The sequence below is a fragment of the Cricetulus griseus genome, chromosome 4 (genome assembly GCF_003668045.3).
Source record: "Cricetulus griseus strain 17A/GY chromosome 4, alternate assembly CriGri-PICRH-1.0, whole genome shotgun sequence".
Classification (NCBI taxonomy): Eukaryota; Metazoa; Chordata; class Mammalia; order Rodentia; family Cricetidae; genus Cricetulus; species Cricetulus griseus.
The window spans coordinates 93,366,626-93,390,271 of NC_048597.1; the positions used below are offsets into that span (position 1 = coordinate 93,366,626).

Sequence of the window (23,646 nt, forward strand, 5' to 3'; positions counted from 1 at the left end):
CTGTTCCACCTTCTGGGAACCACAAATTCAAAGGTGAGCCTATGGGGCCATTCTCATTCAAACCACCACACTTGGAACACAGGGCTGGAGCAAGAGAAACACTGCCTCCAACAGTCCCCTGACTGTGGTGTTAGCTGGGGCTCCCTGGGTATAGTTAACAAAAATGGCTCAAAACTGGAGCTCACAGCCACTTGTAACACCGTCTCTGGGGCTTCTTCTAACCTTTACGAGGACTTGTACTCTTGTGGCGGGGGGGGGGAGGTGGGGGGAGGTATGTACACACACATATCATTTTTAAGTAATACGTTGAATAGTTTTAAAGACAAACATATGAGGCCCTTGTTACAAGGATGCAGAAGTGTTTCCCTGACCAGCCAGCAGTGGCCATCAGGATGCTGCCCCCTCCTCATCTGCTCTGAAATGCTTCTCTCTGCACAAGAACACCACTCCACGTGACAGAACTGGCAGTGTGGCCCACATACCCAAAGCCAGCTACAGCTCAGTTTCTCTGTCCCAATGTACAACATACAGGAGAAACACTAGCCTGGGAGGCATATTCCCACTAGCTCAGTCACCATGGCCAATGAACACATATGGCACTGGGCACACCACCCAAGGACACTGTGGCTGGTGAACAAACAGAAACCAAGACAGTAAGCTGGACAATCCTGTAAGCTCTCATTGGCAATGACACAACCCGGCCACAAACCAGGGAAAGGGAGCAGTCTACACACAGACAGAGTTTGTCCATCATGCAATGAAAGTCTGGGATGATTGAGGGAGTTAAGACAAACCTGTGGCTGGATCAAAGCACCCACACACACACACTGAGCATCCCTGAAATGGCCCCCATGAAGTGCTAAATAAAAAGTGCTAAGGCAAAATTATAGTCATCAGTTTAATTGAGTGAAATTGGCTGCACATTAATATTCATGATTATTAGAGCAGCTAATTTTCCTCTTTATAGAAAGCAAGTGGGGGCTCGTTTCAGCTGCAGCATTTTTCCTCCCCTGGATTTCTGTGGGGGAGGAGGAGGAGAATAAATGACATGGCCCTTGGAATCATCCATCCATTTCTGAATACTCTTGCATGATTGTCAAGGACCTCTTTAATGGCTTTGACCTCTTAGAGGGGGCTGGGTAGAAGGAGCCTATGAATATTTAAAAGAATGCACCCATGAGCCTCTAAGACTGTCCCTGCCTCAGATAGATCAAGGCAGGTCACCTGAAGGAGATGCATCCTGTCCACTCTATTGTCCCCCGACTCCTAAGAAGAGTGTCAGAACCAAAACAGTAACCACAACAGTAAATCCAAAACAGGGCAGGATGGGGTGCACACATGAGCATCCTCCAGAGATGGAACACTGGGATGGGAAAATGGTTACAACAGTCCAGTGATGAAATCTAAGGAGGATAATGAATCTCCAGCCACAATGCAAGGAAGAAGCAGAGGTGGACTAAAGGAACTACAAGGGGAGAAAGCAAGTCATTCATGAGACTTCCATCTAGAGAAAGGACATCTAGAAACCATGTGCACACACACACACTCACAAAAAAAAACCCATACACACACAAACACATACACACAAAACACAATCACAAACACACACACACACAAAAAAAAACACTTATATACACACAGAGGCACACTGTGTTTGTCCACTAAGGGGCCTGTAGTGACATGCTATAGCAGCAAATACACTTGACACCAAGATCTATATTTGAGATATTTTCTGTTAAGTTGAAGTGGAGCTTCCTTGAGAATTCTGGTGACAAAGGTTCTTCAGGCAAAGGACTATCCTGTTCCAGAAAGCAAGGAGTAGTCAAAGAATCACAGAAGTCAAGAGACAAGAAGCTTGAAGGCAATGTAAGCATCAAAATTAATGACATTAATAGCATATTACAAAGCAATATCAAAGAACAACTCCATTCACATAAATGAATGAATGAATGAAGTGAATGTTTGATTGCTCATGAAAGATGTAGCCTCAGCCAGGTGTGATGGCACACGCCTTTAATCCCAGTGCTCCAGAGGCAGAGGCAGGTGGATCTCTGAGTTCGAGGCCAGCCTAGGATACATGAGACCCTGTCTCAAAAAGCAAACAGTGTCTAGTGCAGGCCACAAGGGTCAAAGAACATCTAAGGGATGCTCCAGATTGGAAAATACTCAAGAAACAGGGCACCTTCACACAGTGATGATGCTGAACCTGGTCACTGGGACAAATGGACTCTAGATTTCTGCTGGTCGGATGCCCTGGGGTTAGTGTCCTGACCCTAAATCTTGGATTGATGGTCCTGAACATGACCTTGGTCTGAGAAGCAGACTGCTGTGCTCATAGGTGACAGGACATTATGTCAGTAGTTTCTTTCTCAGTGTCCCCTGGAACGAGTCAGGGGGACATCAGAATTGAACACCAGAATTGTCCTCAGAATCAATGTCCCAACCCCACATCTGTCTAACCACTTTCTGGACACTAATTTTTAGAAAGACATTCTGTGTGCTATCCCACAGGGTGACTACAGGCCACATAGGGCCATTGAACACTGAAATGTGGTCCATGTGACAGAGGGGTTGAATTTTTTCATTGTATTTAATTTTTGTTATATTTAATTTCAATGAATTGAAATGTAAATGTCCCCGTGGGGCTTATGGCTACTGTATTGGATGCTGGGAATAAAATCCTAGGGCATGAACCACTGAAATTGTTGCCCAGCTCCTAAGTTCTCTAAAGAAAGTCAAGCTGACCTCTGTCTCTGTCACATGTCCTTGGTGCTCTCATTCCAGGGTCTACCTACAAGGCTTAACTCTTCTGAGAAAGAACCAGTGCTTACCTGCATAGCTACCTCCTCCTGACATAGCTCTTTGAGAAAGCTTCCCCTGGTTGGCCCATCTTACCTTCTTCTAAAGAGCCCTTTCTCCTTAGAGCAGGCTACTCCACAAGGCTGGGAGGAGGGATTCAGATCTACTTCCTGCCAGTCTGGGGACAGCTAACACAATCTGCCTTCCACTGAGAAGCAGAGCTGAGCTCTGGAGCCAGCAAGGAAAAGCCTGCTGTGGGGCCGGCTGAGTGCCATTCCGCCAGGTCTGCTACATCTCGCCACCCGTAGAAAGCCTGCGGAGGGCAGGCTTTCATGTACCCTGAAAGTGAAGAGACCCGCTTTGTGTGAGAGTCAAACTGTGGTAGTCTTTAAGCAGTGAGTCCCAGCAACCCTTAGCCTAGAATTGTTCTCCCTTCACCTTTAGATATACCACCAAGCTCCCCGGCACAACTGAAGGAACAGCCCCTCCCTGCCAGTCCCCTACCCAATACCCAATACCATCCTCTCCCACGGATAAAGAACAGGTCATATGTGAGATATCCTGGATTCTATTCTTACCCTGCAATGCCTGCTCCCACATGCCACCCTGTCAGGTTAGAGTAATATAACAATCAGTCCCCCAGAGTCAGCGACTTAGAACCTTCAACTAGGAAGTCTGCTCCACGTCCCCACTCACAGGATGTAGCTGCCACCCTCATGGGCAGCCGCTGTGGCCTGTGAGGGGATGTGTTCTCTAGCACCCTTCAGCAGCGGGTCCTGAGCCCCACCTGCCTGGAGATGACAGCCTCTGCGGGCTCTGGAAAAAGAAAGTTAGACCTGGGACAGAACTGAGAGGACTCTGACCCTTCCACAAATGGGGAAACTGAGGGCAGAAGCCGAGTTGACTTTTATCTCTGGCAACGGAGCGGATTGAGGTGTCACCAACCTTCTGTTCCTGTGACAGACAGAGCACATGAGAGAAACGGGTCAGAGGCGGGAAGGTCCATTTCTGCTCACAGACTCAGGGGTCTCAGTTCTTGCCCTTGGCTCTGTCACTTGTGAAGCCAACAGCATCATGGTGCAAAGGTGCTGTAGGCAGAGAGCTAGCGGAGTGAATTAGGGACAAGACACACCCTTGAAGGCACACAAAGTTCCCTGCTTCCTCAGATCAAGTCAACGTCTCACCAGCAAGAATCCAATAACAAAGAACGGATTAGTGAGCTCATGCTCCAACTGCCTCTCAACAGCACCACCTGCTGATCCAGAAGAGCAATGCACCGAAGAGCCCAGCTGGGAATTGAGGAGCAAGACCCTAGCAGCCGCTCACCCAGCTCAAAGGCTAACCAGGGAGGCAACCCCGTCAAGGGCAGTTTCCGGCTGAACAGCAAGCATACCAGACGAGGTACCAGAATGCTGTACAGTTTTCTCAATGGCTCCCAGAGACAAGGAGAAATTCCACAGGCTTAAACAGGGCCACTTGTAAATAGGTTCCTATGAACATCCCACTGTCCTGGCAGGGCACTGTGGATTCAATGTCCTCGTGGGTACTAGGCTATCGTGGGTCAAGCCCATATGCTTTTCTGAAGTCTAAATGAGCCACTTACCCCTTGGGGTGGCTGTTGTGGGGACAAGCACAACAGTACACTGGAACCTTCTGATTGCTGCTGCCCAGTAAAACACTTGTTGAGTGAATAAAAGCAGAATTGAGGGAAAGATTAAATTTTAGAGTCAGAGGGCGGTAGTGACGCATGCCTTTAATCCCGGCACTCGAGAGGCAGAAGCAGGTGGATCTCTGTGAGTTTGAGGACAGCCTGGTCTACAAAGATACACAGAGAAACCCTGTCTCGAAAAAGAAAGAAAGAGAGGAAGAGAGAAAAGAAGAAAGAAATTTTAGGACCTAACAAACTCTAATCATCTTTTATCCTTGATGGTTAGTAGGTGCTGTCAGATTCATTACAACATGAAATACTATACATCCTACCTACCCTGTCACCATCTGTGAGACAAGCCTCATGCTGTCCATGGGGTGTGTGGGGGGTTGGAGGGCACAAACCTATTGGTTATCCTCCATCTCAATTCACCATCCCCATCAGCCCCCAAAAGCATCATTGTTGAGAGTGTGGCTCTAGAGCTGGGCTTGCTCCAATCCCTACCTCTTGCCCAAGCTCCCCATTCCTCAGTTTCCCTGTCCAGGAAATGGGGATTCAGTGCCATGCCACAGCCACTATGTTGGTTGCTTCTGCCTTCGCTATGACATAATTGTTGGCAGAGCAGTGAAATGAGGAGAAGGCTTGTTTGGCTCAGGGATTCAGAGGGAGTGGTCCACCATGATGAGGAAGTCCATGCTGGCTGGAGCTTGAGGTACAGATGCCCAGCCAGGAAGCACAGAGCAGATTGAAAGTGGGGTAGGGCTGTGAGGCTCAACCCTGATGCCCCAGGTCTAAAAGCTAGGCCTCAGTTCCCAGCGGTTCTACAGCTGCCCCCAGACAGTGCCACCAGCTGGAAACCAAGTACCCAACCAAGTGCCTGTGGGGACAGTTTACATCCAAACCACGATAGTCATAAAGAATTTTCTAGGGGATGCAGAAATCCACAACTAACCAATGGGCCAAGCTCCTGGACTACAATCAAAGTGAGGGAGGAGCAAAAATATGAACAAAGGAGTCAAGACTATGATGGGAAAACTCACAGACTCAGCTGACCTGAGCTAATGAGAGATCACTGACTCAGGTCTTACAAATGGGGAATCTCCATAAGACCAAACTAGACTCCCTTAATACAGGTGACAATGGTATAACTGGGACAATATATGAGGCCACTGGCAGTGGGTCCAAGACCTAAAACTAATGCATGAACTGACTTTGTGGAGCCCATTCTCCATGAAGAGGTACCTTGCCCAGCCTAGACACAGGGGTGTGGGGGTGGAGAGGTGCCTTGGTCCTGCCTCAACTAGATGATGGGACAGACTTAGTAGACTTCCTAGGGGAGGCCTTACCCTCTCCCTGGAGCAGATGGGAGGTGGGGTGGGGGGTGGAGGGAGTGAGAGGAAAGGAAGGAGGGGGAACTGGAATTGGAATGTTAAAAATAAATTAATAAAAAAATGAACAAAAAGAAGAATTTTCTAAGGGCCTTTTGAGTGTGTAGTGTATGAGCACACATATGTGCACATGCACACATACCATGACACACGTGTGGAGGTCTGGTAACAATTTGTGGAACAAACAGTTCTCTCATCTTTTTTTTTTTTAACATGGGTTCCAGAGACCAAACTGAGCACCCAGGCTTGTATGGCCACTAAGCCATCTTGTATTTTTTAATATTTATTATGCATACAATGTTCTACCTGCATATATGCCCAGAAAAGGGCACTAAATTTCATTCCAGATGGCTGTGAGCCACCATGTGGTTGCTGGGAATTGAACTCAGGACCTCTGGAAGAGCAGCCAGTGCTCTTAACCTCTGAGCCATCTCTCCAGTCCAGGCCCAAGAATTTTTAAGGAAGGTTATTTCTATAAAATAGGAGCTGGCTGCCGGGCGGTGGTGGCGCATGCCTTTAATCCCAGCACTCGGGAGGCAGAGTCAGGCAGATCTCTGTGAGTTCGAGACCAGCCTGGTCCTCAAGAGCTAGTTCCAGGACATCCTCCAAAGCCACAGAGAAACCCTGTCTTGAAAAAAAAAAATAGGAGCTGGCTGTCATCAAGGGCATCCTTGAGAGCCACTGGAGGAGCAGTGGCTATACAAGGAAAAGCAGCTCCTTGATGGTAGAAAATGTGCTGGTTGGGTGTGGCTTCACCAACCAGGAAACACCTGCAAAGTCCTGCACATTGAGCTCTCATGCTTTGCAGTGTTTCGGAATGAGATGCAGCCTTGAGGGTCTGTGCACTGACTGCCCCAGACCAGATCCCAAAGGTCATTTCCCTAAATAAATATAAGGAGAGAGCTTGGCAGCTGAGGCTACTTGCCACCAAGCCCCAAGGCCTGAGCTCAATCCCTGAGACCTACAGGTTGGAAGGAGAGACTCCATTCTCCCAAGATATCCTGACCTCCCCAAGGGCTGTAGTAACCTCCCTCCCCATCAAAAACAAATGAAAAAACAACAACAACAAAAAACACTTCCTGGAGAAGTTTCATCTTTGTTGAGGCCTGAAGGATACCTGGAAGAGCTGGAGATGAGCAAGCTGTGAGACCTGCATAAGGCTCCTGAGGTGGCCTTGAGCTGGGGAGCAAAGGCTGGAGTGAGTCCCTCCCACCTCCATGCCTTTACTGGCTGGCTGTCCCCTCACAACCAGCCTGGTCCCTCTGGCCAATCGAACTCCTACTTTCCCAACTCTGCTCCAAGCTGCCTCCATCCTCACATGGCTGTCTCTGTTCCCTTATATGAACGCTTGTCGTAGAGTTTGGGGCCAAGCAACACAAAGCAGGAAGAGTCGGCATAAGATTCTTAATTGCAGCTGCAGATTCCCTGGCCCCAGGTTAGGATGTGGATATGTTGGTTGTCGTTGCTTGGTTTGATTTGTCATTTATTTGAGATAGGATCTCAAGTCGTCCAGGCTAGTCCCAAGCTCTGTAACCAAAGCTGACTTTGATGTCTTAAGCCTCCTATCTCTGCCTCCTGAGTGCTGGGATTATAGTCAGGCGTGGAAAGGAAGTGAGCGCTCTCAGCCCGCTGCACCTTTTCACTGCGTCTCTGACCTTCCCGCCTCTCCTCGCTGTGCAATTTCACATTTATTTGTGAGATTATTTGACATGACTATCTCCTCAGGGAGCAAGGACAACCCTATGACTGGGCTACATATAGAAAAGAGCTGCTGCAGTCGGTATGGCCTGAACAATGGTCTGCTCTGGAGTCTAAGTTCAGATAGACACTGGGCAGGGAAGCCCTGAGCGCATGATAAATGCCCTTAAGGGAGAGGACTGATCCGGCTGTAAAGAAAAATGAAATCCCGAATTGTGCAGGTGAATGGGTAGAACTGGAAAAGATCATATTGAGTGAGGTATCCCAGACCCAGAAAGACAAACGTCACATGTCTCTTTCGCTGGAGGCTGCTAGCTCCAAATCTTCAGATACGAATACAGACCCTGGAGTAACTGAAGAAGCCAGGAAAGTAAAAAGGGACAGTTGCTGGGATAAAGGGTTGGGGAGCAAGAGAGAGAGGAATAGCAGGGTACAGGTGATCTGAGGCAAATGAGAATCACGGGGACTTTAAGTGGGGAAGGGAGCAATAAATACAGAAGGAGGCAGGAGGGTAATATAAGAGCAAGGATGTCTGAAAAAGACATAAAGAATCACACTATTAACTATCTACCTAAAAAGAAAACCTGTAATATATCTAATTCTCGGTATAAATATACAGATACAGTTTTAATGAACTTCTCTTATCTGGGCTGATAGTGCTCCCAGAAAGAGCAATAGACTGTCTAACAAAAACCCCAACAGCAGGCAGGAGAAGTCCCCTTTTGAGTTGTTGGTCAGGGTTATCTGAGAGACTCCAAAAGCATTCTCAACTCTTGCTGTTGCCCTTGGCTGCCTCCCAGAGATAAGTCCCTATTGCTGAAGACACCATGCACTTTGGGCAGAACCCATGGGACCTGAGTTGGAACTCACCTGGATACCTCTTTCCCAAGGACTAGCTTTCATGGTGCCGAAGGTGACATACAAGCTCCAAAGGAGGGAAGCAACCAACAGTCCTACCCAGCTGTGACGCCTATGAAATATAACAATGACTGTCACAGCATAACACCAAGGGTGCAGTAGTGGCAGGCACACCTTGGCTGCAACCAACAGCTCTCTAATTGAACTTGGGATCCTCTCAATAAGAGGGAAATCATGCCTGGTACCAGAAACCCAGGCAACTACCCAAAGCTAGTGAAGTCATGGATCATAGAGAAAAACCTACAACTACTAATTTTCTAATCCAGCATAATCCCCAACTACATTCTAAACATCTGTCCTTATTCCAAAAGAAAAGTGTGGTCCTCATCCCTTATCCAGGAAACTCCCCTTTGCAACAGACAAAGACTGTTACAGAAAACCACAACCAATCAAAATGAGAACCCTGGAGCCCAATTCCAAGGGGTACATCTAAGACACAACTCCTACACCTAAGACTAAAGGAACATTTCAGAAAGGGGGGGGGCAGGAGGCTCTGGGAGTTTGTCATACGATTGTGTCTCCTGGGAATGTGTCAGAAGCCACATACATAAAGTCTCATCAACATGGCTGCCTAATATGACCGGAACAAGAAAGACACCAACAGACATGTTAAGGTAGACAAAGGAAACCCACAAGGCCTCAACCTTAAACAGAGAACTGTTGGCAACTAAGGAATGCTTAGGGCGGGGCAAACAGTGTGCCCTAGAGAAGAGCACACCAATTTGTTATCCAATACCAAATGCTCAGCCCTGAAAACATATATACATACAAGTAACATTCCTGGGCAAGCTATATTTGTGTATTTAGGAATATATAACAAAGGAAAAGGCCATGAATTTGAAAGAGAGAGGTGGTACATGGAAAGGTTAGGAGGGGGGAATGATGTAATTTTATTATGATCTCAAATTTTGAATTACGTAAAGTTTGTTTTTTTTGTTTTGTTTTGTTTTTTAAGGTAGGGACTGAGGGTGGCAGGTGAGGTAGCTCAGCAGACAAGAGCACTTGCCAGAGGACAAGCTATCATCCTCCAGAAAGTTGCCCATCACCTTTGATGCAGGGTTACTCACCTGTCTCTGATGTCACAGCACCATGACTCAAACAAGTGTCTTTTTGTTTGTCTTTTGTTTTTCAAGACAGGGTTTCTCTGTGCAGCCCTGGCTGCCCTGGAACTCACTCTGTAGACCAGGCTGGTCTCGAACATGTGTCTTTTGAGACTGACACCAAAGGGGAAGAGGGAGGTGGGAATGCAGAGGGTCGAAAGCTGATGGCACAGGTCACCTGAGTGAGATAGGCAGCTGGGAGCAGAACACACAAAGCCCAGAGGACACAGGCCCAATTCCTCCAAGACTCCAGAGAACCCAGAAAGCTCACTCCTTCCCTGCAGTGAGAAAGGAGGGGAACATACCTATTCTCCCATAAGATATAGATACTGACACCGCTTTGTATTAGAGAAATTGCCGCCTGAGAAGCATCAAATTATTTACAGTGTATTCCCAGAACTCAGAGAAATACTGAACTTTTTTTTTTTTTGCACAGGCCTGGAACCAAAGCATAATTTAAAACAATGTGTCAAACTTAGGAGTACATAAATTCTCCCTTATAAAAACACAGCAAGAATTGTTCACCCTCTACAAATGACTCAAGGCCATCCTGAGCTCACACATCACCGTGGAAGGATTCCCATCACAGGGAAGGGGCTGTTTCTACTGGTGGTGACTTCCACAATGGCAGAGGGAACCATTAACATGAGAAGCAGAGAAATCCCCACAAAGCAGTCTGTGGAAACCCACCCAGATCTGCCCACCCTGCAGTAAGCCCAAAATTAGTCTCTTACTGAACTTCTGTCTTTCAAGGTGCCTGATGGGACCAAGGACAATACTAGAAAAATCTAAGAGAGGGAGCTATAGCTCTACAAACTATAAACTATATAGTTTATGCACGGCTATAGCCCAGGTACATGGTAACTGCACAATAAATACCAGAAGGAGGGAGGAAAGGAAGTAGGGAGGAAGGAGGTCCCTGCAGGATGCAAACGTGTCAGTTACCTACTGCCACAACACTGCTGTGTAACAGGTACTGCAATGGCCGCAAACTATTCTTTTTAAGGTTGCCTCCATGAGTCTGAAGGCTGGATGGAATTCTTCTGATCCCAGCTGACTCCACCCACATAACTTCCAGTATTTCAGGATGGTGTCTGATGACCTCAAGTGTAACAGCCAGGCTCTCTCCCTCCTCTCTCCCTGCATGTGTCTTTAGGATGCTTTCCAGCTGGCCTGGGCATGTTCCCATGAGGACAGTGTGGTACCAAAAGAGCAAGGGGAAACACACGTGCCTCTGCTGGCATGATGCTCACTAGTGTCGTTGGACAAAACATGTCATGTGTCATGCCTGATCCAGGAAGGGATGGAGTGCTAAAACACAGAGCATCAAATGACAGCAGAGGACATGAGTACAACCAACCTGCCACAGAGAAATACCCAATTCCCACGCTCTCATCCCTAACCCACACCACACCCAGGGAGGAAAAAACAGAAATCAAGAAACCCCAGCTTCTCATATGGAAAACTGGTGGCCAAATAGCTCTTCAGTTAGAGACACACTTGTTTAGAGGGCACACACAAATCTTTATTCTTTGATGATTTCACAAATGTATACACTGTATGTTGATCAGACCAACACCCCCCCCCAACTCCTCTGGGTTTGCCTTGAACTGGAAGCAACACTCCCACCTCTCGGGTACTGAAGTTACAGGCATCTGTGTGCACACCTAACTGACCACTGGACTTTAAAGAGCAGACTGACCCACCAACTCCTGTCTTCCAGGCTCCTCTAAGCTTCAAGACAACGCTCTCAGGCCTTCTGAGGGGGTGGAGTCTCCGGTTGCTTTGTCAGAGAGGCAGGATGCAGGGAATGCCCACTCTGGTGGCTGGACATTTTGGCCATGGCTAGAACAATGGTTCCAGCATGAGTCTGGGCAAACTGATGCTCCGAGTTGATTGAATTTTGAAGCACAGACTGGCTGTGCGGTTAATAGCTTACGTTATCGATGTCTGCTAGCTTGTCAGTAAAGATAGTGAAGAAACCCTTTCCCAGGAACAAGGCCTCGTCCAGGAGGGACTGTGGGTCCATCTACACAGCTCAAAAACACAACACCACTGCTAGCTTGTCCTTCTTCGGCCGTGATCCAGAGTGCCCATTGCCAGAGGGGCTAGGATTCAGCTCGGCAATGACCTCACACTTTTCTTGATTTGTCTGATCCATCGCCCTTCTATAGAATTTTCTCAGTCCCTAAGACCACAGAATAGGATGTATTTTTCTTCTGTTCCCATAAAACAAGGACCAATGGGCTGGAGAGATGGCTCGTGGTTAAGAACACTGACTGTTCTTCCAGAGGACCCAGGTTCAATTCCCAGCACCCACATGGCAGCTAACAACTGTCTGTTACTCCAAGATCTGACATCCTCACATGGACATACATACAGGCAAAACACCAATGTACAAAAAAAGTAAGAATAAAAATTATTAAAAAAAAATTAGGACCAATGCCTTCTGTCATTCACGAACCCGAACCCTCTGTACTTGCCAATAATCTGGGAACAGGGACTGAAGGGGAAGCTGTAGCGGGCACTCTGGTCTCAGACTTCCCTTTAAAAGTACCCCCCCTATTCTGTGGGCACCTGCTGGAGCTGCTTATCACAGCTTCCATAGCAATGGGCATGGTCTAAAGGAGAAACCCTGCCTCCTGAGCCAGGCTGGTTCTGGGGTAGTCATGTGACTTGACCGAGACCACTCAAGAATTCTTAATAATCTGAAATTGTCTCAAGGAAGACTGAGTGTTGCCCTTGATGTAACAAAGCTGAAATCTGGGTCTGCCATATGCTCATGCTACTTGGAAGCAACCTGGTTCTTCCTGCCAGGTGGCTCCAGGTCCAGAGATCTGATGGCGTCACCTCCTCACTGTCCATCTGGCCATGGTTACCAAGGTAATCTGCTATTGGTTCTTTGTGGGTCACATTATTGCCCTCTTTGGCTCCTCGGCTGTTCTCACACTGAGTTGCCAGCTCCCTGCACTATGCTCCTGGCCAGGCCCTAACCACACCCTCTCCCGGGCATCCTCTGTCCCACAAGAAAACTAAGCTTCTGCCATCATATTAAACCACCTTTCCTTACTTAAAAAAAAAAAAAAAAAACCCAGAGGCTTCCATCTGCCTTAGACTATGACCTAAGTTCTTCACCGCAGCCCTCATGGCTGCCGAAGACCTGTCTCCTGCTGCTCCCTTCCTCTTGCCATGCCCTTCTCCCACAGGGAGCCTGCATTCCAACCCCTGCCCTAACCAGGCCCTCTGTCAGTCTCTTCTAACTGAGCCTCTGCACATGCAGTTGGTTCACTCTACCTTGCAAGACCTCCTTACTGCCAACCTCGCTTCCTCAACTCCTCTCCACACAGTAAGTGCCAGCATAAATGCCATCTTCCTAGACCTTCTCCCCTGTCACCCCCACCCATCAGCCAGCCAGTAGAAATCGGGTTGTCACTTGTGATTATGTCTTGGTGCCCTGGATGCTTCCCTCTCAGGATCATCATCATCTTCCCGTTCAATTATCACATGTCAGCCTTCCTTATTGTCTAGCACCACAGGGCAGGTCTGTGTCACCTTCACATTGTACATCCACTGTATTTGTCACCCTAAAGAAACTGAACACACAGAGAGCGACAGAGACAGAGTGGGGGTGGGGAGATAGAGAAGGTGGCACTGTGGTAGTGTTTGCAGAGCATGTGTGACATCCTGTGTACAATCCCTGGCCCTGCATAAACTGAGCACAGTGGCATCCATCTACAAACCAGCACCCAGGAGGTCTTAGTAGAAGGACAAGAAGTTCAAAATCATCCTTAGATATATAGGATGTGCCCAAGGCTATCTAGGCATGCCCAGCCCAATCAAATTGACACCTAAAATTAACATGACCCCCCAGACCAGAACCACAGATCTGTCAGATTAAATAAACAAACAAACAAACAAAAAACAGTAGAGTCACACAGTCATCTCCAGGGCCTTGGGGTCCTGAAACTGTCTTGGGCTGGGTTATCTAGAACACAGCCCTAAGCAAAGACTGGTGTCTCATAAGGGTTCATTCAGAACTCACATAGAGTGTGAGCCTGGTGGCAGGAGCTGATTCAGAGGCCATGGAGGGGTGCTGCTCAATGGCTTGCTCCTTGTGACTTGTTCAGCCTGCTTTCTTAAAGAACCCAGGGCCACCAGCCCAGGGATGGCACCACCCATAAAGGATCTTATGGAGGCATCTTCTCAATGAAGGTTTCCTCCTCACGGATGACTCTAGCTTATGTGGATGGAGCCAGCTCAGGGAGGGAGTGTGTGTGGAGGTCAGTGAAAAAGCTTGTGTCAGTCCTCAGCTTCTACCTTGTTTGAGGTAGGGTCTCTAGCTCAATGCACTGTGGTGCACTCCAGTCTTGCTGGTCCATGAGCTTTGGGAGAGCCTCCTGCTTCAGTGCAGGTGTGCTGAGGTTGCAGGCACCTGGGTCAACACACATTCTCAACTAGTGCCCTCGCCTTTGCGGCAAGTGCTTTATCTTCGGAACTATCTTCACAGCCCAAAGTTGTTAGTTTAAGAAGCAAAGGTTGCCTAGGCACTCAACTCACACCTGGTCCCCCTGAAGAACTCCCAAATGCCACCAACCTCTCTGATTAGGGGCAAACACATTCCCTAGTAATCAAAGACCATTTCCTTGGCTCCTGAAATAAACCCATTGATGTCTGGCCAAAGCCCTCTCAGGAAAACTGTCTCTGAAAGAGAGATACATGCATTAAAAGCTTGGCTTCCTTGGCCAGCAGGTGCCCATCTTCATTTCTACATCTTCTGTTACTATGACAACACAGAGCCTCTACCCACAGAGCTTTTGGGATTCTGGATGAATCAAAGGGACAAAGAGGGCTACAGCCCCTCTGCCCAGTAGCACCCATGCCAACTCAGGCAGGTGAAACAGAGGGTGTAGAGAAGCAGGAGTTTTCCAGAGTGGCTCCTCCAGAGCCTCACTGCATCTTGATTTACCATCCCCAAGCAGGAGGGGAAGAGTGCACTAGTCATCCCTCAGGTGAGGCTGAGAACACACTGAACACCTGAGCCAGTCTCCACACCAGCAGGATTGCATCTTTGGGCTTTTCTGGCCATTTAAAAGTTGTTTGACTGGGAAAGACACATGCACAGCTCGGGGAGGTGGTGACAGTTTCCTGTGCACTCAGATAAATCCCACCCCACCCTCACCACTCACCCCTCACCCCCCACCCCCACGCAGAAGATCCTGACCTGGATCAAGGAGACTTGACCCTGGCAGAATGGCTGCTAGGCCTGAAGAGGGAAGGGGCCAAGGGGTACAGTCAGAGGCTCCAAGATGGCCCTGACTGCCCTTTCTCACAATGAGTCACATGGGGAAGCCATCCACATAACCTACAGCATGTGTGATAGCACTTGACTTCCAAAGCTGGATCATAAATGACACTACCCAAAACACACTTGGGAGGCAGAGGCAGGCCCATCTCTGTGAGTTCAAGGCCAGTAGGAGATCCTATCTCAAAAATAAAGACAATGCACTTGTTTTTGTTTGTTTGCTTTTGTTTTTTATAGATAGGGTTTCTCCATGTAGCCCTGGAACCCTCTCTGTAGACTAGGCTAGTCTCAAACTCTGCCTGTCTCTGCCTCTCAAGTGCTGGGATTAAAGACCACCATGCCTGGCTGACATCACACTCTTGAGCCATTCATGCTGGGATGTCCAGCCCCAGACAAGCCTTCAGACACTACTGGGCCAAAGGAATCTTCAGTAATCTCAAGGGATACCTCCATTGCCAATAGTCCAGAGATATATGTGGGAGGCCTCAGCTGGGTTTGTCCTCTGGAACCTTGATATCTGCCTTCTCTAGCAAAACATGGCAGACATACAGAGATTCGAAGGCTTCTGTTTGGTTTGGTGTTTCATAATGGACATAGTTTCCATGCAGTCATTTTCTACATTCTTTGTTATGTGTCAAGATAAGCATTAAAAAACAAAACAAACAAACAAACAAACAAAAAACTACAAGTGCTGCAAAGAGGCAATTCTATGTAATGCAGAATACTAAGGACGGAGAAAGCAAAACTTTCCAATATTGCTTCAGAGATCATATAAAGTGCATTCGATGCAGCTGAGTGCAGAGAGCAGAAAGAAGACATCGCAGCCTCTCCTGAGGAGGGATTGAAGGAGGAAAGCCATTCCAGGGAAGCTACAGCTCCCTGGTGTCCACACAGGCAGCGTACTGCTGCTCTGACGCTCCCAACCAAGTGGTTTTGGGTTTTTGTTGTTACATTTTAGATTTTCTATTCAACATATTTTGATCATATTCCTTCCCTTTCCCCGCAATTGCTCCAAGATCAGCTTCTCTCAGATTACAACCTAGCCCACAGACATGCCTAGTGTTTAAAATCCTGGAAACTTCACTTAACAATCCAGGCCTGATGAGTCTTTGGGAAAACTTGGGGTAGGGGGGTGCTATCAAGTGTCAGACTGCACCCAGCATAAAAGTGGTGGGTTAGAACTGAGTGGTTATAACCAGTTCCCTGCAGTCCCCACCCAACCCCCCTGTCTCTCACTTGTCAGCAGGGGCCCTCAGAATTTCTGGATTTGCCTCTGGTGACCTAAATTCATTAGAGATTATTTATGTTGGCCTCCCAAGAAGCCCTGGAGAGAGGAGGACTTTAAATGTGGCACATGCCTTTAATCTCAGTACTTGGGTGGATGTCTGAGTTCGAGGCCAGCCTGGTCTACAGAGCAAATTCCAGGACAGCAAGAACTACACAGAAAACCCTGTCTGGGATGGTGGGGGTGACAATTAAAAAAATGGCAATTTTAAGTCTGAGTGCCTCTGCCTGGCAACTTCAGAGGGTAAGTGACTTGCCCAGGGAGGTGGCCCAGCATTTAAGTAGCCATGAGTCTAGCCTGAGAGCCTTCTTGTCTTCTGTGACAGCAACTGCCCCCTCCCCTTACACTAGTTGCCTCCTCTGGGAAAGGCTTTTACAATGATGTACTACTTAGGGCGTCAGATTGAAACCTCAGGGGATCCTGAGAGAACGGCATAGAAGACGGCATAAAAGTTAAACATAAGAATCACTATGCCGGCTAGTGTTATGCCAACTCGACACATGCTAGAGCAGTGGTTCTCACCCTTCCTAATGCTGAGACCCTTTAATACAGTTCCTCATAACGTGGTGACCCCCAACCATAAAATTATTTCATTGCTACTTCATAACTGTAATAAGAATCATAGTGCAAATATTTGACATGCAGGATATCTGATATCATTCTAAACGCCCCCAGGGGTTGAAAACCACTGTGCTAGAGTTATATGGAAGAAAGGAACCTCATTTGAGAAGATGGCGCCATAAGATGCAGCTGTAGGGCATTTTCTTAATTAGTGATTGATGGGGGAGGGCCCAACCAACTACAGACAACAGCCCATCTTTCTTAATTTTTATAAAACGCTTAATCTTATGCTTGTGTGCATACGTAAGAACCTGGAGGCAGGAGCTGATGAAGAGACCATGGAGGGTGCTGCTCACTGGCTTGCTCCTCATGACTTGCTCAGCCTGCTTTCTTAGAGAACCCAGGACCGACAGCTCAGGGATGGAGCCACCCACACTTGGTCACAGCAGGCTGAGGGCAAAATCTGAATCTATGGGCCCACTAACTCCTCTAAGAGGGCATTTCCCAGACAGGCCCCGGGTGCTTCCTTTCAGTGTTTGTGGGTTAACATGGAGGCTTCAGCACCACAGAAACCCTATCTGGTAGCCCAAGGGCCATAGCAGGCTGCAGCACAGAATGCAAACTAAAAAGGTCAGGGAGGGCGTGGTGCATCAGATGAATCTCTGCAAACATCTAAACCATCTTGGCCAAAGCAGTGAATTCTAAAACAGCCTGGGCTGCACAGTGAGACCTTGTCTCAAAAACAAACAAGAAAAAAACGGTTAGAGGGAACAAGAGAGAGGAAAGAAAAGGGACAAACTCGGAACCCGGGGCTGAGAAGTGGAAAACGCTGGGTGGCTACCGCCTTTGCACACCAGGGAAACGGAGGCACACGAAGCACACGAAGCTATCAATTGCTCGGTGCCGGAGGCAGGACGCTAGCGCCCCCTATCGGCCGGCGACCTCGACTCCGCCTTCTCCCCCCCCCCCCTGCTTATTGGTCGCTGCAGGCACGCGACGCACAAGCGACAGCCAATAGAAGCGGCACACGGCGCGTCTTTCCCGGGAGGCTGAGGTGAACTCTAGAACCCGGAAGCGCGACGGATGGACAGGTGGAAAAAGCCAATCCGGCGCTGCGAGGGCGGCGAGCCGACCAATGGAGAGGTTTAGGGGGCGGGGCCGACGGCAGTAGCAGCGAGGCACCGCAGCGCGGGCTTAGATGGTGCGGCAGCGGGCGCGAGCCCTGGGGCCAGTTCTCGGAGGGACCTGGCGGCAGGCCTGGCGCCTCTCCCAGCCTCAGTTTCCCCCTTCGGGAGTAAACCCAGCATGCTGGGCTGGAGCAGCTGCACAAGCCGCGCGCAGTGATGACGTGGCGGGTAAGGCCCTCGAGCCCCGGCGCCGCCTGTCAGAGCCGCGGCGTCCCTCTCTTCTGTAAACCGGAGCTACAGGTAGCTTGCTCTCCACGGGGACGTTCACAAGATGCAAGGCTAGAGGCCAGAGCAGTGCTCGCCACACCATAGTTGCCCAATAAATGCTTATTGTTGGCAAGATGGCGTTTGCATACCTCGCTCCCCCGCAGCCAGCCCCAAGCTTGTGTCTGCCCTTACTGAGGTGGGGACATCACCGGCTGTTGTTGCTCAGGCCCTGGGCTCGCAGTCCATGATGGACAAGCCAGGAAAGGAAGGGCAGAAGGGACGCAGCACTGTGGGCACTTAAGTGGCGTTCGTGTGGTAACAACCAGGAGACCAGACATTTGTGCTTATCGAAGAATGTGGTGTGTGTACACGCGCTTGTGCAGGAGTGGGGCCCCAAACGCTAGGCGTCCGGTGGCAACACACACTTGTAGTGTGTGAAGTACATCCCCTGGTGGACTTCGTGGTTGAGAAGTTCCCAGGCTTCACTTGTCTGAGCTCTTTCCCCATCTGGAGGGGGTGGGGTGGAAACATCACCTCGTGGGGTTATTGTCTGTTGTGGGAGTTGATATACATACAATAATTGCATGAGATTCCTATCACACTATCCAGGAGGAGCTAGGAGTTAGTATTAGAGTCTTCCCAGGCTGAGACTCCCCCAGGAGCCCTTACCTTCCCCCTTCTCCTTGGTGAGACACCTGCCTCCCCATCAGCTATGACATTATTGGGAATAAGTCCATCCCCCTGCCTCATTCTCTATGATGCTTGGTTCCTCAGATTCTGCTTTCTCTCTGTAACGGGACAAGTGCTCCGGGCCCAGCCCTTAGTCCAGATGACACTCATGCCTATGGCTTCGGTGATAGCAGTGGCTGAACCCAAATGGATCTCGGTCTGGGGCCGTTTCCTGTGGCTGACACTGCTGAGCATGGCTCTGGGGTCACTGCTGGCGCTGCTGCTGCCACTGGGAGCAGTGGAAGAGCAGTGTCTGGCTGTGCTCAGAAGTTTCCACCTGCTCAGGAGCAAACTGGACAGAACACAGCATGTGGTCACCAAGTGCACCAGCCCATCGACAGAGCTCAGCGTCACCTCTGGGGACGTGGGGCTGCTGACTGTTAAGACTAAAACATCTCCAGGTGAGCACACAGACCATCTCGCCCTTGTCAGCTAAGACAGATGTGTATAGAGAGCCTGCCGTGTCCTGTGCGTGGGCACGAGGGTGTTACAGTAAATGAGGCAGGCAGTCACGAACTGCAGTTTGGTGAGTGACTTGAGAACAGGTGTCCCAGTGTGTGGAGGGAGACTCACAGAGGGTGGGGCCTGAGTTGCATCTCAGCTCCAAGTGGGAGTGGTTCAAGGAAAAGTGTCTGAGAACAGGACTCCAGCTGGAAACCACAGAGCATGGAACTTGGAGACACTGAGGAATTCAGGGAAGCTGGGTGTGAGCACTGACCCTCAGAGGCAACACAGAGCTGGGAAGAGGGCTGCGTTCAAAGTGAGGTCCCTCCACTAGTGTGCCCCATGTGCAGAGACCCCCAGTGGTGGTAACTAGACATTACCACAAACTGGGATTGCACATTAAAAGCAGTCCCAGACCTGGGTTCCGTCCCCACAACTGTCATAAGGTAAAACAGTCCAGGCATGGGAAGTCCCCAGGGATTGGCTGAGTGGGAGGTGTTGGCATCCCCAGGCCTGAAGGGGAGGGGCTCAAGAGATAGGGCCACCTGACCACAGGGAAGGCAGATACCCAAAGCTGCCACTGTAGGGAGAGCACAGGGATAGTAAATGCCCTGTTTCTATGTCCAGGCAGGTAGCAGGGGAGCCTAGCTGGTGCCTCCCAGGATACAGAGTGGCTCAGGACACAGCCCAGGGACCAGCATTCCACCCCATGGGGCTGTGGAGAGAGGCATCACCTGGGGCATGTTTATCACAACTGCAAGACAGACCCATCCAGGGACACCTCCTGAGTGTTCCCTGCAGCATACCCTCCTCATTAGGCCTCTTTGGTTCTCTTCCAGCAGGGAAACTGGAAGCCAAGGCGGCACTGAACCAAGCCCTGGAGATGAAGCGTCAAGGTAAGAGGGAGAAAGCCCACAAGCTCTTCCTGCACGCCCTCAAGATGGACCCTGGCTTCGTAGATGCACTCAATGAGTTCGGCATCTTCTCAGAAGAGGAAAAGGACATCATCCAGGCGGACTACCTGTACACCAGGGCTCTGACCATTTCACCCTTCCATGAGAAGGCGCTGGTCAACCGGGATCGGACACTGCCGCTCGTGGAGGAGATCGACCAGAGGTACTTCAGCATCATCGACAGCAAAGTAAAGAAGGTCATGTCCATCCCTAAGGGGAGCTCCGCCCTGCGCAGGGTCATGGAGGAGACCTACTACCACCACATCTACCACACGGTGGCAATCGAGGGCAACACCCTCACTCTCTCGGAGATTAGGCACATCCTGGAGACCCGCTACGCAGTGCCAGGGAAGAGCCTGGAGGAGCAGAACGAGGTGATCGGCATGCATGCGGCCATGAAGTACATCAACACTACCCTGGTCTCCCGCATCGGGTCTGTCACCATCGACGACATGCTGGAGATCCACAGGAGGGTGCTGGGGTATGTAGACCCAGTGGAGGCAGGAAGATTTCGGAGGACCCAGGTCCTGGTGGGACACCACATCCCCCCCCATCCCCGGGATGTCGAGAAGCAGATGCAGGAGTTCACACAGTGGCTCAATTCAGAGGACGCCATGAACCTGCACCCAGTTGAGTTCGCAGCCTTAGCCCATTACAAACTTGTGTACATCCACCCTTTCATTGACGGCAATGGGAGGACCTCCCGTCTGCTGATGAACCTGATCCTGATGCAGGCAGGGTACCCCCCAATCACCATACTCAAGGAGCAGAGGTCTGAGTACTACCATGTATTGGAAGTCGCCAATGAGGGCGACGTGCGGCCCTTTATCCGCTTCATTGCCAAGTGTACGGAGGTCACGCTGGACACATTGCTCCTTGCCACCACTGAGTACTCTGTGGCGCTGCCAGAAGCCCAGCCCAACCATTCTGGGCTCAAGGAGACACTCCCTGTGAGGCCCTAACCTGCCAGCCCTCCCTTGGCGACAAGGGAGGCCAGGAGACGGTATTCGAAGAGCACCTTTCTAGAAACATAGCTCTCCCCAGGAGCAGGAGATATTTAAACATTCTTTACCTCCATATGTTTTTTAGTTGAAAAAGAAAATTATTAAGCCTTGTCTTTAGGATAATTTATACTTCAGCCAAGTTATTTATTTTTTTGAACGAGCTAGCAGTGCCAAATGGTGCTGTTAAGAGCTATGCCTGTGGTGACCCCAGCACCATGTAGGGACAGCTGTGCTCCTCTCATGTCCCGAGCCTGGGTTCTGGGCATAATTTGCACTAAAGTGGGGGCAGAGGGGCCAGATCTGTGGAATGAAGCCCAAGGCTGCAGGGGGCACTCAGATGCCTTTGAGGTCCTGTGACCAGAAGGAAGGCTGCAATCCTGGGCAAAACCTGCCCTGCTCTGTGGCAGGCTTTCACACCTGAGAGGCTGTGGGGGCAGCTTCGACAGGCAGAGCAGCCCTTTGAGACAGTTTCTATCTCCAGCAGGAGACTGCAGATTTCCAAAGACACCCTACTCCCCCGAGCCATCAACTTGCTTGCTAGCCTGAGTGTCATGTCTGGGGATGTTATATTCCTGTCTACTTTTAGGAGGAGGGCAGCCAGCTTGGCTTTTTCTGCTTCATTTGCATTGAGTCAGACCAGATGTTTCAGAGTTCTCCAATCTTGTCAACCTGCTCCTTCACACCATAAAACAGGCCTGCTTTCACTTCCACTCAGTCTCCTGCACTAAGACCCTAGAGGGCCTGGAGGTGAGGCTCAATGGTAGAATGCTTATGTAGCACATGCCCCACCCTAGGCACCATCTCTAACATTATTAAAAAAAAAAAAAAAAGCATATCTAAGATACCATACCAACTCCAAATAAGCATTTCTGATAAAAGAATTAAAAGCAGACACCTGTGACTACAGCCCAGACTGGTCCCTTTTGTCCTGTTTTTAAACCCCCTTCCCCTATAAAGCCATCACAGGGTCCAATGTTCCCTTGAGTAGGTAGAGATTGCCTCAGAGTGGCCTTGCTTTTCTAGTGTCATGCCTGATAGGCACATTTCAAAGTTGTCATCTTAGAAGAAATAAACTTTTTCCAATCATATATGATGGCTAAGTGCCAATTTGACTGCTGCTATTTAGTCAGAATGGCTAGAAACCCTGGGTTTTGTTCTGAGGGACAGCCCAGGAGCCCCACACCGCACTGCACTTTCTCTTTTTTGAAGGATGGTAAATTCATACCAGGTGTCAAACTGGTAGATGCTGCCAACTGATGTATCAGGGTTTGCGATACTCTGTGGTAGTTTCTGGGGAGCTGGGTGAAAGATGTGTGCATGCAGTGGCGGCACATAACAGCTCTTAAGCCTGCAGCGACATGTCACACTGCACACCACTGCATGGTAGTGCAGCCCCAAGCCCCTTGCTTTTCTCTGCAGCATACCTAGTCTCACAGGGTGCTTGCTTTGTCCTGTAGTGAGAACCTGCACTTTAGATACACATGAACGATATTTTAACAAATTACTGGTTCTAATAAAGTATTTTATTACATAAACACGGATTGTGTTGTCTTACTCAGGGAGGGTGTTCTGAGCTGCCACTGTGTACCTTGTCCTGGCAACAGATCTCAGAGAGTGCCTGCCCTCAGCTAAATTCACTAAGCTTTTACCCAGATTCAAAATGATTTTTGTTCTCTTTCCGATGCCCTCAGTGGGCCCTTCTGGCGTGTGGAGAGGCTCACCTGTGTCATGAACCCTGTGGAGAGCATGAAGTCATACCTGAGTATTGGCCACCAGGAAGAGAACCAGATGGTTTCTGTGAGACCATCAGGAAAGCCACACAAACCCAGTGGGATTCTCAGCACGCACCCAGGTGCACATTCTCTCTGAACTGCCAGGTCAGTTCCCTCAAAGACAGACTCAGGAGGAGCCCATGCCACGGTGAGGCACCTGTTACCTGTAGTTGATGTCTAATTGAGGTAATGACTGAAAAAGGTCTTTGTGTGCTACCCAACAAAAGCAGAGAACCTCCATCTTAAACATGGCAGCACTTACAGGAGGTAAAGAACCGCTCACCAGATAGGAGCTGAACTGGGGCTAGGCCCTGACAGCATTAGTTGGTGACGGATGGGTGCCCTGGTATCTGGACAGGAGAGGTGAGCAGGAACTGAGTGCTGACAGCTCCAGCATGCACACAGCCCCGCCTACACTTAAAAAATGTCAAGGGGCTGGAGGATGGCTCAATGGCTGTTTCTGTTGCTTTTACAGGGGACCTGTGTTCTGTTCCCAGGACTCACATGGTAGCTCACAACCACCTATAACTTCAGGCCCATGTGATCCCTCTTCTAAAGTCCATGGACACCAGGCATACACATGGTGCTCATACACATGCAGGCAAAACTCCTAGGCAAAAATCTTAGGGCTGAGCTGATGGCTGGCTGATG

The 23,646-nt window shown here is 49.4% G+C and overlaps 2 protein-coding genes across 3 annotated transcripts in view; one reads left to right on the plus strand and one right to left on the minus strand.

Annotated features, from left to right (window-relative positions):
• The window catches only part of LOC113835669, a 50,837-nt gene extending 32,641 nt beyond the window's left edge, over positions 1–18,196 (minus strand). The window contains exons 1-2 of the mRNA XM_035444170.1: positions 18,028–18,196; positions 17,702–17,892 (exon numbers count right to left, since the gene is read on the minus strand). Coding sequence (XP_035300061.1) covers positions 17,702–17,892; positions 18,028–18,196 — 360 coding nt within the window. The remainder of the gene's footprint in view (positions 1–17,701; positions 17,893–18,027) is intronic.
• Ficd (FIC domain protein adenylyltransferase) lies at positions 17,865–22,758 on the plus strand. Of its 2 annotated transcripts, none has more exons than XM_027415963.2 (3): positions 17,865–18,126; positions 18,868–19,223; positions 20,106–22,758. In XM_027415963.2, the coding sequence occupies exons 2-3, from the start codon at positions 18,923–18,925 to the stop codon at positions 21,179–21,181; spliced, it is 1,377 nt and encodes a 458-aa protein (XP_027271764.1). In that variant the 5' UTR covers positions 17,865–18,126; positions 18,868–18,922; the 3' UTR covers positions 21,182–22,758. The 2 variants fall into 2 exon arrangements, with proteins under 2 accessions (XP_027271764.1, XP_027271765.1); XM_027415964.2 differs by having other exon boundaries at positions 17,865–18,054.
• Positions 22,759–23,646: the final 888 nt, after the last annotated feature.

What these genes read in the sequence shown, in the direction of transcription:
- Ficd (XM_027415963.2), top strand. Translation starts at nt 18,923, where the DNA reads ATGACACTCATGCCTATGGCTTCGGTGATAGCAGTGGCTGAACCCAAA. An exon ending in TAAGACTAAAACATCTCCAG is followed by an intron (nt 19,224 to 20,105) that starts GTGAGCACACAG and finishes GTTCTCTTCCAG; the next exon opens with CAGGGAAACTGGAAGCCAAG.